Below are 12,437 nucleotides of genomic sequence, written 5' to 3'. Positions count from 1 at the left end.
GATTCACCACCGCCTGACTAAGGAAATTCCTCCTCATCTCTGTTCTAAAGGAATATTTTTGTATTTTGAGGCTCTGCCTTCTGGCCCTAGACTCCCTTACTATAGGATACATCTCTAAATCCACTCTCTCTGGCCTTTCAATAGCTTTCACTGAGACCCCCTCATTATTCTAAATTCCATCGACTAGGAGCGAGGTCATTATTCAGTGGATGAAAATAAACTAAATGCAGATGCTGGGGGTCTGAAGTAAAAATAAAGTGCTGGGAATCCTCAGCAGGTCATGCTGCATTCTTTGGAGAATAAGAATTAATATTTCAGATCAGTGACACCACACAAGAGTATATCTCATCAATCAATTCCTTAAGTTCTTTTGTTGGTATATTTAAATTAATGGGGTAATTTTGTAATTTTTTACTGATCTAAGCAGATTATAGTGGTTTTTATTCTTTTTAGCAGGTGGGACTTGTACTAATTCAGGAACTAAGGTTACCGGAGAGGTAAGAAAGAAGTTCAGTTAATGTTTATTTCAACTAGAATTGTTTGCATTTAATGTTTACATGAAGTTCTTTGCTTTCTTAATGATTTAGATAGCCACACAGACAGAAGCTCTTCGAATACGACCTTCTGCTCCACCCAAGGTTCTCAAGAATAAAGCACTGCTGTGCAAACCTATCACACAGACCAAAGCGACTTCTTGTAAACCACTTACTCAAACCAAGGCTTGTCAGACAGGTAATGTGTGAATAAATGTTCATGTATACAAGTCTGTTCAAGTAGCTTCATGATAAATACTTATCATTTAACTTGCTTGTTATGAAGTAGTATATTGGAAATAGTATTTCTAGTAACCTCGTATAAAACAACTAATACTGAAGCTTCCTCTTGCAAGATGTTAGCTCAATCTAAAATAAAATCTATTGAAATAGTCATTTCCTCTTGTGTATGAAAGTATGGAATAAACTCAAGCTAATGCAGTGTGCTGGAGGATAAGTCAAGAATTTATTGAATCCATAAATCTGAGTTGTTAGTTGTACGAGAAGTGTTTCAGTGTCACTTCTCAGACAATATGAAAAGATATAAGATATAGGTAAGTATTCTCTTCAATCTTGTTTCCATAAGCGGCAGTTCACACTGGGATTTGTAGGTACAACTGTCCCAAGCAAGGTGAGGGGGGTAGAACCTCATTAAATTGCTTGATTTGTCTTTCCTAAATACCATAATAAGTCTGGTCAAGATCACACATAACTTCTTTTGTTATCTGAAACACACCATTTGTGAATTATGAAGTAATTTGGCACATTGCAATTTTATTTAGTCCATGTATGTGATTGTTTTTCTGGAAGTGGCCTTAGAATTGTAGTGTAGAATTTATGGGGCTTATAATTCTGGAATAGAGTACTTTCCTGGTAGAAATGGACAATTTGTATTAATGAATAGCTTTTGAATTGATTAAAAGTCAAATCAACCTCCTTAAAAACTGTTATGTTGTTCTATATTATTACATGCCTTCTCTTGTTTCTAGATGAGGATTGGAAGACACAAGTGGTCATATTGCCCATTCCTGTCCCGGTCTATATACCCTTACCTCTACATCTCTACACACAGTTTGCACCATTACCACTTGGGATGCCTGTGCCTGTAAGTTTTCCACAAAACTCTCATTAGGTCGTTAGGTCTCCTGTTGGCTATTGTAGATAATATTGCAAAAGGTCGCATGTGCTGAAAATATTATGGTGAGGTGATTGTGATTTCAAATACCACCTAAATGTCAAAACACACCAAATTGACGTATTTCATCTTGTAATTTTAAATACAGTGGATTCTACTTAATTGGGACACATGGGGATCAGTATCATTGCAGCCCAATTAAGCGACTGCCCAATTAGCTGAAGTTTAATGGAAATAGTTAAAAGGTTTAAAAAATGGCAACTATTTAACTGAGTAACAAATTGTGTATTTAAATGAAATACAGAACAAATTAAAATACTATCAATACTACTATAGTACTATAAAACTGGATATTCGTTCCTGGTAGTTATTGTCAGAGGAATTCATCCAGTGTATGCAATCATGTTCTTTTGGTTGACTCAATGAGCAAAATCAATGCAGATAGCAAGTGCGGATAATGGACTGCCTTCGTGCAATGTTTTTTGACGATTGCATACTCCCAAGTCTTTATTTTCTTCATAATGTTTAAGTTGATTGTTGATACTTCCAAATTCTAAGCAGTTTCTGACTGACTGAAGTAGTGAAATCATTTCATTTTCACTCCCAACCGTTTCTGGCATCTCGAAGCCCGAGTGTCAAAACACTTATGCAGTCAATTATTTCGTGTTTTATACTTGTAGTTAATTTAGATACACCCATGATTGTGTAGCCAAGTTTCCATCAAACTCAATATATAAGTTTGCTGATGAGACCACAATTGTAGGCCGTATCTTGGGTAATGATGAGTCTGAGTACAGAGAGGAAATTAAGAACCTGGTGGCATGGTGCAAAGACAATAACCTATCCCTCAACATCAGCAAGTCGAAGGAATTGGTTGTTGACTTCAGAAGGAGTAGCAGACTGCACAACCCCATCTACATCGGTGATGCGCAGGTGGAACAGGTCAAAAGCTTTAAGTTCCTTGGGTGAATATCACAAATGATCTGACTTGGTCTAACCAAGCAGAGTCCACTGCCAAGAAGGCCCACCAGCGCCTTTACTTCCTGAGAAAGCTGAAGAAATTTGGCCTGTCCCCTAAAACCCTCACTAATTTTTATAGGTGCACTGTAGAAAGCATTCTTCTAGGGTGCATCACAACCTGGTATGGAAGTTGTCCTGTCCAAGACCAGAAGAAGCTGCAGAAGATCGTGAACATAGCCCAACACATCACACAAATCAATCTTCCATCCTTGGACTCACTTTACACCACATGCTGTCAGAGCAGTGCTGCCAGGATAATCAAGGACAAGACCAACCCAGCCAACACACTTTTTGTCCCACTTCCCTCCTGGAAAAGGTTCAGGAGCTTGAAGATTCGTACAGCTAGATTTGGGAACAGCTTCTTTCCAAATGTGTTAAGACTGCTGAACAGATCCTGACCCAGGTCTGGGCCGTACCTTCCAAATATCTGGACCTGACTTGCAATACCTAACTTTCCCTTTTCTATTTTCTAGTTATGATTTATAATTTATTATATTTACTTCGATTTGTACTTCAGGGAGCACGAAGCGCAGAAACAAATATCACTGTGATGATTGTACGCTCTAGTATCAATTGTTTGGTGACAATAAAGTAAAGATCATTTTGTAGAAACCTGTTTTCACTTTGACATGAGTCTTTTTCTGTTGATGAGTGTCAAAAAAGCCAAATTAAATCCACTCTGATTCACTCTTGTAAAACAATAAACCATGAAAATTTCCAAGTGGGCTGAATAGTTTTATAGGCACTGTAATTCTGCTAAAAAGAAGCTAATTGCAGCCGGAACCTATTAGCAAATATCCTGAACTGGCACATCATTATTAATTCCATATCTTGAACTTTAGTGGAAGAATGCTATTGTATATGTTAGTCTTATTATCTTGTCCGCCAGTATTTATTATCCTTCTGTCGCTATTGGGTAGGACATTCCATTAATTAGACCGAGTGAAGGTCAGCAATGCATTTCCATCTTGGAGTATAGTGTGAAACCAAGAGAGTGGAGATGTTTACTTGTTATCTTTAAGTCATATATTTGGAAAATACTGCTCAAATTGCCTAGGCTGTGTCACAGTGGTGTACTTGCAGGATATTGAACATTTGATCTGCTCTTGATTGGTGTGATTGAATTTCTGTTACTGGAATCCCCAGGTTGTTTACCTGGGGGATTTGATGCAGGTAATGGCATTGAATATCAGTGATCAGTGATTATGCTCTTCTTTTGGCTATTCATATGCATTTGGAAGGTGTGCAAGCATAGTTGTTAGTTTAGGATTTTCCTTGTGCTACCCTAGACTGCTACACTTTCTAAGGAGTTGCAAGTGGAATTTAATGTCATACAATTATCAGCAATTATCTGCAATACTGAACTTACAATGAGATAAAAGTCACTTATTTTTTCCGAGAAATTTTTAATAATAATTGAGGAAAATTGATGCAGTCCAAAATTCACACATAGCAGCAGTACTGAGGAGTAAGGCTTTGTGAATGTGCAAAGTGATATTATGGAAGCCCTTGCAACACACACAAAATGCTTGAGGAAGCAGGCCAGACAGCATCTGTGGAAAAGGGTACAGGCTGAGACCCTTCATCTGGACTGGAAAAAAAATGAGAAGTCAGAGTAAGGAAGTGCGGGGAAGGGGAGGAGGAATCACAAGGTGATAGGTGAAACGGGAGGTGGTGGGAAGGGGTGAAGTAAAGAGCTGGGAAGTTGATTGGTGAAACTAAGAGATACAGGGCTGGAGAAGGGAGAAACTGATAGGAGAAGGCAGAAGGCCATGGAAGAAAGAAAAGGAGGAGGAGCACCAATGGGATGTGATAAGGAGAAAAGGTGAGAGAGGGAAACGAGAATGCGGAATGGTGATGTGGGAGGGTGGAGGGGCATTACTGGAAGTTCAAGAAATCGATATTTGTGCAACCACATTGGAAGTTACGTAGATGGAATGTTAGGTGTTCCTTCTTCAGCCTGAGAATGGCATCATTGTGGCGTAAGAGGAGGCCATGGAAAGGCATAATGGAATGAGGATAGGAATTAAAATGATGGGTCACCGAGAAATTCTGCTTTTGGTGAATGGATCAGAGATGCTCTACAAACTGGCCCCCCTCTACATTGGTGAGACCTGACATAAATTGGGGTACTGCTTTGTTGAGCACCTCTACTTTACCTTTACCACCCACCTGGCTTCACCTATCACCTTTCTGCTAGTCCAACTTCCCCTCCCCCACCTTTTTTATTCTTGTCTCTTCACTCTTCAGTTTCAGCCCTGAAGAAGTGTTTTAGTCTGAAACATTGACTATTTAGTCATTTCCATAGTTGCTGCCTGACCTGCTAAGTTCTGCAGCATTTTGTGTTGCTCTGGATTTCCAGCAACTGCAAAATCTCTTGTGTTCATATTTTGTGCACTCTTTCCAGTTTAAATGCATTTTTTCCTATAACAGTATGACTAAAATTGTGTGTAGTGCTCCGTGCACCCTCACCAAGGGTATGTCTTAGCTCCTATTTTCAGTGCTCCGACTAATGAAGACCAGCATGCAGAATGCCCTTTTCACTACCCTGTCTGTCTATGATGCTATTTTCAATGAACTGTGCACCTGAACTCTTAAGTCCTTCAGTTCTCAAGTACATCTAGTGCCCTGCCATTCATAATATCAGTCCTGTGCTGGTTTGACTTTCAAAAATGCATTGCCTTGCTCTTAGCTGTATTGAAGTCCATTTGCCATTTCTTGGCTCATTCCCCTAATTGTTCAAGATCCCTTGTAATCTATGATAACCTTCTTCACTACCAAAACCTCCTAAATTAGTGTCATTCTGAAACTTAATGATCAAGCTTCGTATATTTGTATCCAAGTTGTTTCTATAAATAATGAATAAAGTAACAGCACCAACCACTGTGCCACATCACTAGTCTCTGGCCTCCATTCTAAGAAACAACTTCCAACCTACCTCTGAGCCACTTTAGAATTTATCTAACCAGTCCACCCTGTTTGTTTATGACAGCAAAGCCTCCATTCATGATAGGTTTGATTGCCTTTTATGCATGATTTGATGCAATTAATGACGTGGCATCGAGGAAAGCTCCCTCTCCCCATGAGGAGCAGGCACTCTGTTTGGCCCCAGCTGAAGTGAGGATGATCATAGCCAGGGTAAACTGACTCAAAGCTGCAGGACTGGACAACATAACTGGTCAGATGCTGAGGGATTGTGCAGCCCAGCTAACAGAGTCTTAACAGACTTTTTTAACAACTCTTTGCTACAGCCCACAGTTCTAGCAGGCTTCAACGCAGCCACCATCAATCTGGTGCTCAGGAGAGCGACAGTAACTAGCCTAAACTATTACCGCCCGGTGGCACTGACCTCAGCAATCATGAAATGCTACGAGCATGAAAATCCCACCCTCCAGCTACATTGGACTCTTTCCAGTTTGCCTACCACTCAAACTGGTCCACTAATGATGTCATAACTTCAGCCCTCCACTCTGCCCTGTCCCATCTAGAAAACGATGCCTCATACGTCAATGTGTTGTTCATTGACTTCAGTTCGACGTTTTACACAGTCCTTCCTCAGAGTCTTGTGGTAAGCTGTCCTTGTTGGAACTCAACATCCCTCTCTGTAACTGGGTCTTGATGGAAAGACTGACCCCAGTCAGCAACATCTCAAGTTCCATCACACTGAGCATTGGTGCCTCTAGGGCTGTTTGCTCAGTCAGCTACAAACTCACGACACTCTGCCAAATCTAGCTCAAATCACACCACGAAGCTCCCTGATGATAAATCAGTGATTGGCCTCAGCAGCACCAATGATGAGTTGGCATATAGAGAGGAGGTTAGAGAGGCTTCTCCATGGTGTGAGAACAACAGTCTGAGGCTCAACATGGTCAAGCTAAAAGAGATGATTGTGGACTTCAGGAGGGCACACATTGATCATTCTCCATTGCATATCAGTGGTTCTTTTGTGGAGAGAATGAAGACCACAAAGTTCCTTGGTGTGCACACAATGGATGATCTAACTTGCCCACAACACCTCTTCATCAGTCAAGAAGGCACACTTTCTACGCTTCCTGAGGTGTGCAAGGCTCCTCACCTCTATACTAATAACTTTCTGCAGGGGCACCATTAAGAGTGTCGTGTCTGCATCATTATCTGCAAGAGATCAGACCACAGGACCCGACAGATAATAGTACAAATTGCTGAGAGGATTGCCATGCCCCCCCCCCCCGTAGTTGTGACATTTACTGGGAACGTTGTATACATAGGGCCGAAAGTATTGTTGAGTGTTCCTACCACCCATCCCACAATCTCTTTGGCTGACTACCATTAGGAAGAAGATACCAGGAGCATCACAGCAAAGACTGTCGGACTGGGTAACAGCTTCTTCCCCCAGGCTGTGACACTAATGACTACCCTGCTACCAGTGGAGTCTCATCACTAGGACAGCAAGCTGCTTACATTTTAGCTGTGTTGCGCACTTCACATGTATTTTGAATTATATTTTATTAACTTATTTGTGGTAATATTCCGTTTTATGTGCTGTGTATCATTGGTGTATTTTGGTCCAGAGGAACATTGCTTGAGAACTTACTGTTGAAGGGATTCCATACATTCCAAAAAATTAAGTTTGAAAATTTTAGATTTTGCAAGAAGGAAAAGGTCATTTTTTCCTTCTATAAAGATTTTAAGTTTATAAACTTGGTCTCTTCATCCTGCATTAAAAGAACACAGTTTTTAAAGGACAGAATTTTTTTTGGGGGGGGAAGGGAGGGAAACCAAGTAGTGGTGGGTGTGAATGAGTGCTTTGAATTGTTCTAAACTGCAAGTCTGCATTGGTATCTAAGAAGTCAGATTTATCTGAATATTTCACCTGCCACAGGCATGGTCACAGTGGGCTGGTATACCCTCTTGTCAATTAATTTTATGACCCAAGTCAGAAAGGAAGGCACTATAGACATAGCCACATTTTAGCTTTAGTTGTCCAATTCATTATTGTTCAATGAACTGTTGTGATTTATTCTATGAAATATTTAGTTAGCATATCACAACAAAGTGCTTGATTTCTTTTTCTCATTGAGTTCACCAAGATAGTATTCTGCAATGTTCAGATATTGCGTCGCATCATGTGGATTTGGCTCATGATCTACAATCCCTGTCTTGCCTGCAATTACTTGAACAGAATGAAGGCCAATTGACTGGAACTCCTGAAAGTGGAGGGCTTTAAGCAAGGTTCAGCAAAGCTCTCACAGCATATTCCAAAATTGGAGTGTGCCTGGTTTATGCTGGAGCATGCTTGGATGTATCTGAATGTCAGCATGATTTGGTTCTTTATCCTGAATGATTTAGCTCTGGAGAAAAGAAAATCAAGTTGCATAGATGAAAAGCATTAATTGAATCAGATAGTAATACAACATCCTTACTATTTCCCTCGTGCTTTCTAAAGGTTGTATAATTAATATTTTTATTAAATTACTTAGGTAATGATTTTTAAATATTCTTTGATTTTAATAAAAGATTATTAATAGTAAAGTAAGATATTTGTTGCTTGTTCTATACTGTGTTAAGTTTTTTGTGCAGACTTGGGCACTTGGCTACCTCGAGTAGCTGGTTGACTGTGGCTTAGTGATGATGTTTATTTCTTTGAAATGTCATGATGGTCAACTAGGCTGTACAACGTGCAAGTGAAATGCTTGCTGTGATTGTTGTAAAGGAGATGAAAATAAAAATTGCACTGGATTTTTTTGTAAGAACCAATTTATTTTTATTTCAGCTGCCAGTTCCAATGTTCATTCCAACAACCCTGGACAGTGCAGACAGAATAATTGAGACAATCCAGGAAATAAAGGAGAAGATTCCCTCAAATCCCTTTGAAGCAGATCTTCTAACAATGGCTGCTATGATTGCAGAAGAAGAGGAAAAAGAGAAAACAATTTCACATGGTGGTCAGTATAGATTGAGCTGGATTGTTTCTTATGAAGTTGTCCTACATTTAGCTTGCAATCTGATTACCTTGGATGTTTTATTGAAATTGAAATTATAGCTTTCAGTGTAAGTAATATCCTGATACATTTTACAATAAGGAAATATACACAAAGCAACAAACCAAAACCAGTGCACAAATTAGGAGAGGTGACAGATTCAAAAAAAATGTACAAAGGTGCGTGGAAGGGCCTGAGATTGTACTGGTGAAGTAAGTGTGTAGAGAGATTTGATGGTTTATATAAAAATGCAATAATTTGGGGTCAGTATGGATGAATGATAATAGTAGTGTTACGTATTCAGGCAACAATAAATATATGAGTTCGGCATGGGTTTTTTATAACAGACAACACTTTTATTAAACACAGAAAACAAACCCCCCCAAAAGTAAACATACACTAACGTAACCGGAAATCAACTGCAGTGCGGCAGCTCAAACAGTTCTTAAAGCGATATTGCAAAAACATTTCTTTAAAGTGGTATTGCCAAAAGTTCGATATGCTCACAGTCCATTTAAAAGGAGAGACTTTATAAGACGATTTAAATTCTCTTTCACGTCGCTTTGCTTCGATCCCCAACATCGAACTTTTCCCACGAAGAATTTACGAAACGGAACGGCTTAAAGGCGCTGACCTTTCTTTCCTCACTATCCTCAATCCTTTCTGGTAATCCCAGGGATTAACGCGATAATAGTCAACGAAATCCTTCCAAATAAGGATCAAACAAAGGCCGAACCCCGTTTCACCGTAGAAATCGATTTTCCTCGATCTTTAACTCCCGAACTCCGATCTTCACTCTCCACTGATTCTCAAACTAGCAGAATTGTAAAGAACCTGCTGGCAATGACCTTTTAAACTTTAGGCATTAGATAAAACTTCATCTTTCAACTAAACTGCGTCATCACTTCAAACACGCAGTGGCATGAAGTCAGCTTGGCAAATCCAGCCACGAACTGCCCCTCCTCACAGGGTGGGGTCTTCCTTTTATAACCTGAAAAAAAAACCTGTCACATGATCTCTAGTGGCGGGAAAATGACGTCACTCCACCTTCACAAGACCATTACCTCAAGTCCAGTATAGCTTCAACCCCAGTCACGTGACAAGGGTACCACTGTCATGTGTCACGAGTACGTAACACCTCCCTCCAAAAAAAACATTTTTGGTCTGACAAGAACAAAAATTTTTAACAATTGCTTACAAGAAAAACAAAGGTATAAATTTTATAACATACACAATATACAATACCATCATATAACAGCTTATAACTCACAATACAGTAGGTGTGTTACAATTGAAAAAAAACCACACCATAAAAAACATTTCATTGTACATTCAACATCGAGATAGACAATCAGCAACCACATTATCTTTACCTTTAATATGAGTTATCACAATATTGTACTCTTGTAACATCAAACTCCAATTTAATAATCTTCTGTTTTTGTTTTTCATCTTACTCAGAAAAACGGATTATGATCAGTGTAAACAATAAGTGGTTTTTGAGTTGTACCAACATATACCTCAAATTATTCCAAAGCTAAAACAAGAGATAACAATTCTTTCTCTATTGTCGAATAGTTTCTTTGATGCTTATTAAATTTCTTAGAAAAGTAAGCTACTGGATGATCAACCTCATCACCCTCATTCCTTTGCATTAATACTGCTCCTGCAGCCTCATCACTAGCATCTACAGCTAATGAAAAAGGTTTTTCAAAGTCAGGTGCCTTAAGCACAGGTTGTGGACATATCATTGTTTTCAACTTTTCAAATGCTTCTTGACAAGGCATTGTCCACACAAACTTCTCATTCTTCTGCAGAAGATTAGTTAATGGAAGGGCAACATTAGCAAAATTCTTCCAAAATTTCCAATAATATCCTACCATTCCCAAAAATCTTCTGAGAGTTTTTTTCCCCGTTGGAGTCGGAATCTGTAAAATTGCCTGAACTTTTGCCTGAACAGGAGCTACCTTACCTTGACCCACAACATAACCAAGGTAAGTCACAGTGGCATGTCCACATTCACTCTTAGCTAAATTAATAGTTAAGTTAGCTTTTGAAAGCCTTTCAAACAATTTCTCCATCGCAATAATGTGTGCTTCCCAAGTATCATTTCCTGTCACTAAATCATCAATATAAGCATCAGTATCTTTCAATCCCTGAATCACAAAGTTAATCATCCTCTGGAAAGTACCTGGGGCATTCTTCATCCCAAATGGAAGAACATTATACTCATATAACCCAGATGGAGTTACAAATGCAGAAATCTCTCTACCTCTGTCCGTTAATGGAACACACCAATACCCTTTCAATAAGTCAATCTTCATAAGGAACTTTGCTTTTCCAACTTTATCTACACAATCATCTACTCCAGGAATTGGATATGCATCTGTTTTCGTTACAGCATTCACCTTCCTATAATCCGTACAAAACCTAATACTACCATCTGGTTTTGGCACCATAACACTTTGCAAACTCCAATTCGAGTTAGAATGTCTAATAATATTATTCTCTAACATATATTCAATTTCTTTCTCAGCAAGTTCACTGTAAATGTGCTAATTTCTCATCAATATTTTCCAGAATGGTTGAATTTGGTAACCTAACAGAAAGAATGTTGGATTTAGAATGAAAGTCAGATGAATCATCTATCATGTTCCTAGTTAAATCAAACTCATTCTCACTAACCACAACAGTCACAGTATCAGATTGTTTCTTAAAATATGGTTTTATCATATTTATATGGCAAAGTTGTGTTGACCTTCTACGATCTGGAGTTTTTATCACGTAATCCACATCATTGATTTTAGACACAATTTCATAAGGACCATGAAATCTAGCTTGTAAAGAATTTGTCTGCACTGGGAAAAGAACCAACACCTTATCTCCAGGCTTAAACATCCTCATCCTAGCTTCTTTATCATACCAAGTCTTCATTTTCTCCTGAGCCAACTTTAAATTTTCCTTAGCTAAGCTACAAGCTTTATGTAACCTGTCCTTAAATTTCAAAACATAGTCCAACAAATTAGTGTGTACTTCCTTACTAATCCACTGTTCTTTCAATAAAGCTAAAGGTCCTCTAACTCTATGCCCAAACACAAGTTCAAATGGACTAAAACCTAAAGATTCCTGTACCGATTCCCTTACTGCAAATAAAAGTAAGTTTATACCCTCATCCCAGTCACTTTCATTTTCCACACAAAATGTTCTAATCATATTCTTGAGGGTAGAATGAAACCTCTCCCAAGGCACCTTGCGATTCTGACCTTGCGTGTGCGTATGCAGACGAAGTGATTTGCTTAGCTCCCAATTTATAAACTATCTGTTGAAACAATCCAGACATAAAATTACTGCCTTGATCAGTTTGTATCTCCTTAGGTAATCCAAAATAAGTAAAAAAAATTTATAAGGGCCTTTGTCACAGTTTTAGCTTTTATATTCCTAAGTGATACTGCCTCTGGAAACCTAGACGAAGCACACATGATAGTCAACAAATACTGATAACCAGTTTTTGTCTTTGGTAATGGACCAACACAATCTACAATAACTTTAGAAAATGGTTCACCAAATGCTGGGATAGGTTGTAATGGAACTACTGGTGTAACCTGATTTGGTTTACCCACAATTTGACAAGTATGGCACGTTTTACAAAATACCGCCACATCTTTTCTTAGACCAGGCCAGTAAAAATGTTTTAAAATCTTGTCCACAGTTTTCCTTACCCCTTGATGTCCACCTAAAGGCACACTATGAGCTAAAGTCAAAATCTCATTTCGATAAACTTTCGGGACA

The 12,437-nt window shown here is 38.8% G+C and overlaps 1 protein-coding gene across 6 annotated transcripts in view; it reads left to right on the top strand.

Annotated features, from left to right (window-relative positions):
* Positions 1-12,437, top strand: part of zmym4.1 (zinc finger MYM-type containing 4, tandem duplicate 1) — a 233,179-nt gene that overhangs the window by 184,101 nt on the left and 36,641 nt on the right. For 4 of the 6 annotated variants that reach the window (XM_059954387.1, XM_059954390.1, XM_059954388.1 and 1 more), the window contains 4 exons: positions 454-497; positions 588-732; positions 1,523-1,638; positions 8,441-8,612. In XM_059954387.1, the coding sequence (XP_059810370.1) occupies positions 454-497; positions 588-732; positions 1,523-1,638; positions 8,441-8,612 (477 nt within the window). The remainder of the gene's footprint in view (positions 1-453; positions 498-587; positions 733-1,522; positions 1,639-8,440; positions 8,613-12,437) is intronic. The other 2 variants (XM_059954389.1, XM_059954391.1) reach the window with 1 other exon arrangement.

The sequence above is a fragment of the Hypanus sabinus genome, chromosome 30, assembly GCF_030144855.1.
Source record: "Hypanus sabinus isolate sHypSab1 chromosome 30, sHypSab1.hap1, whole genome shotgun sequence".
Taxonomy (NCBI): Eukaryota; Metazoa; Chordata; class Chondrichthyes; order Myliobatiformes; family Dasyatidae; genus Hypanus; species Hypanus sabinus.
The sequence above is the reverse complement of the archived record's forward strand: the minus strand, read 5'-3'. Positions and strand labels throughout refer to the sequence as shown.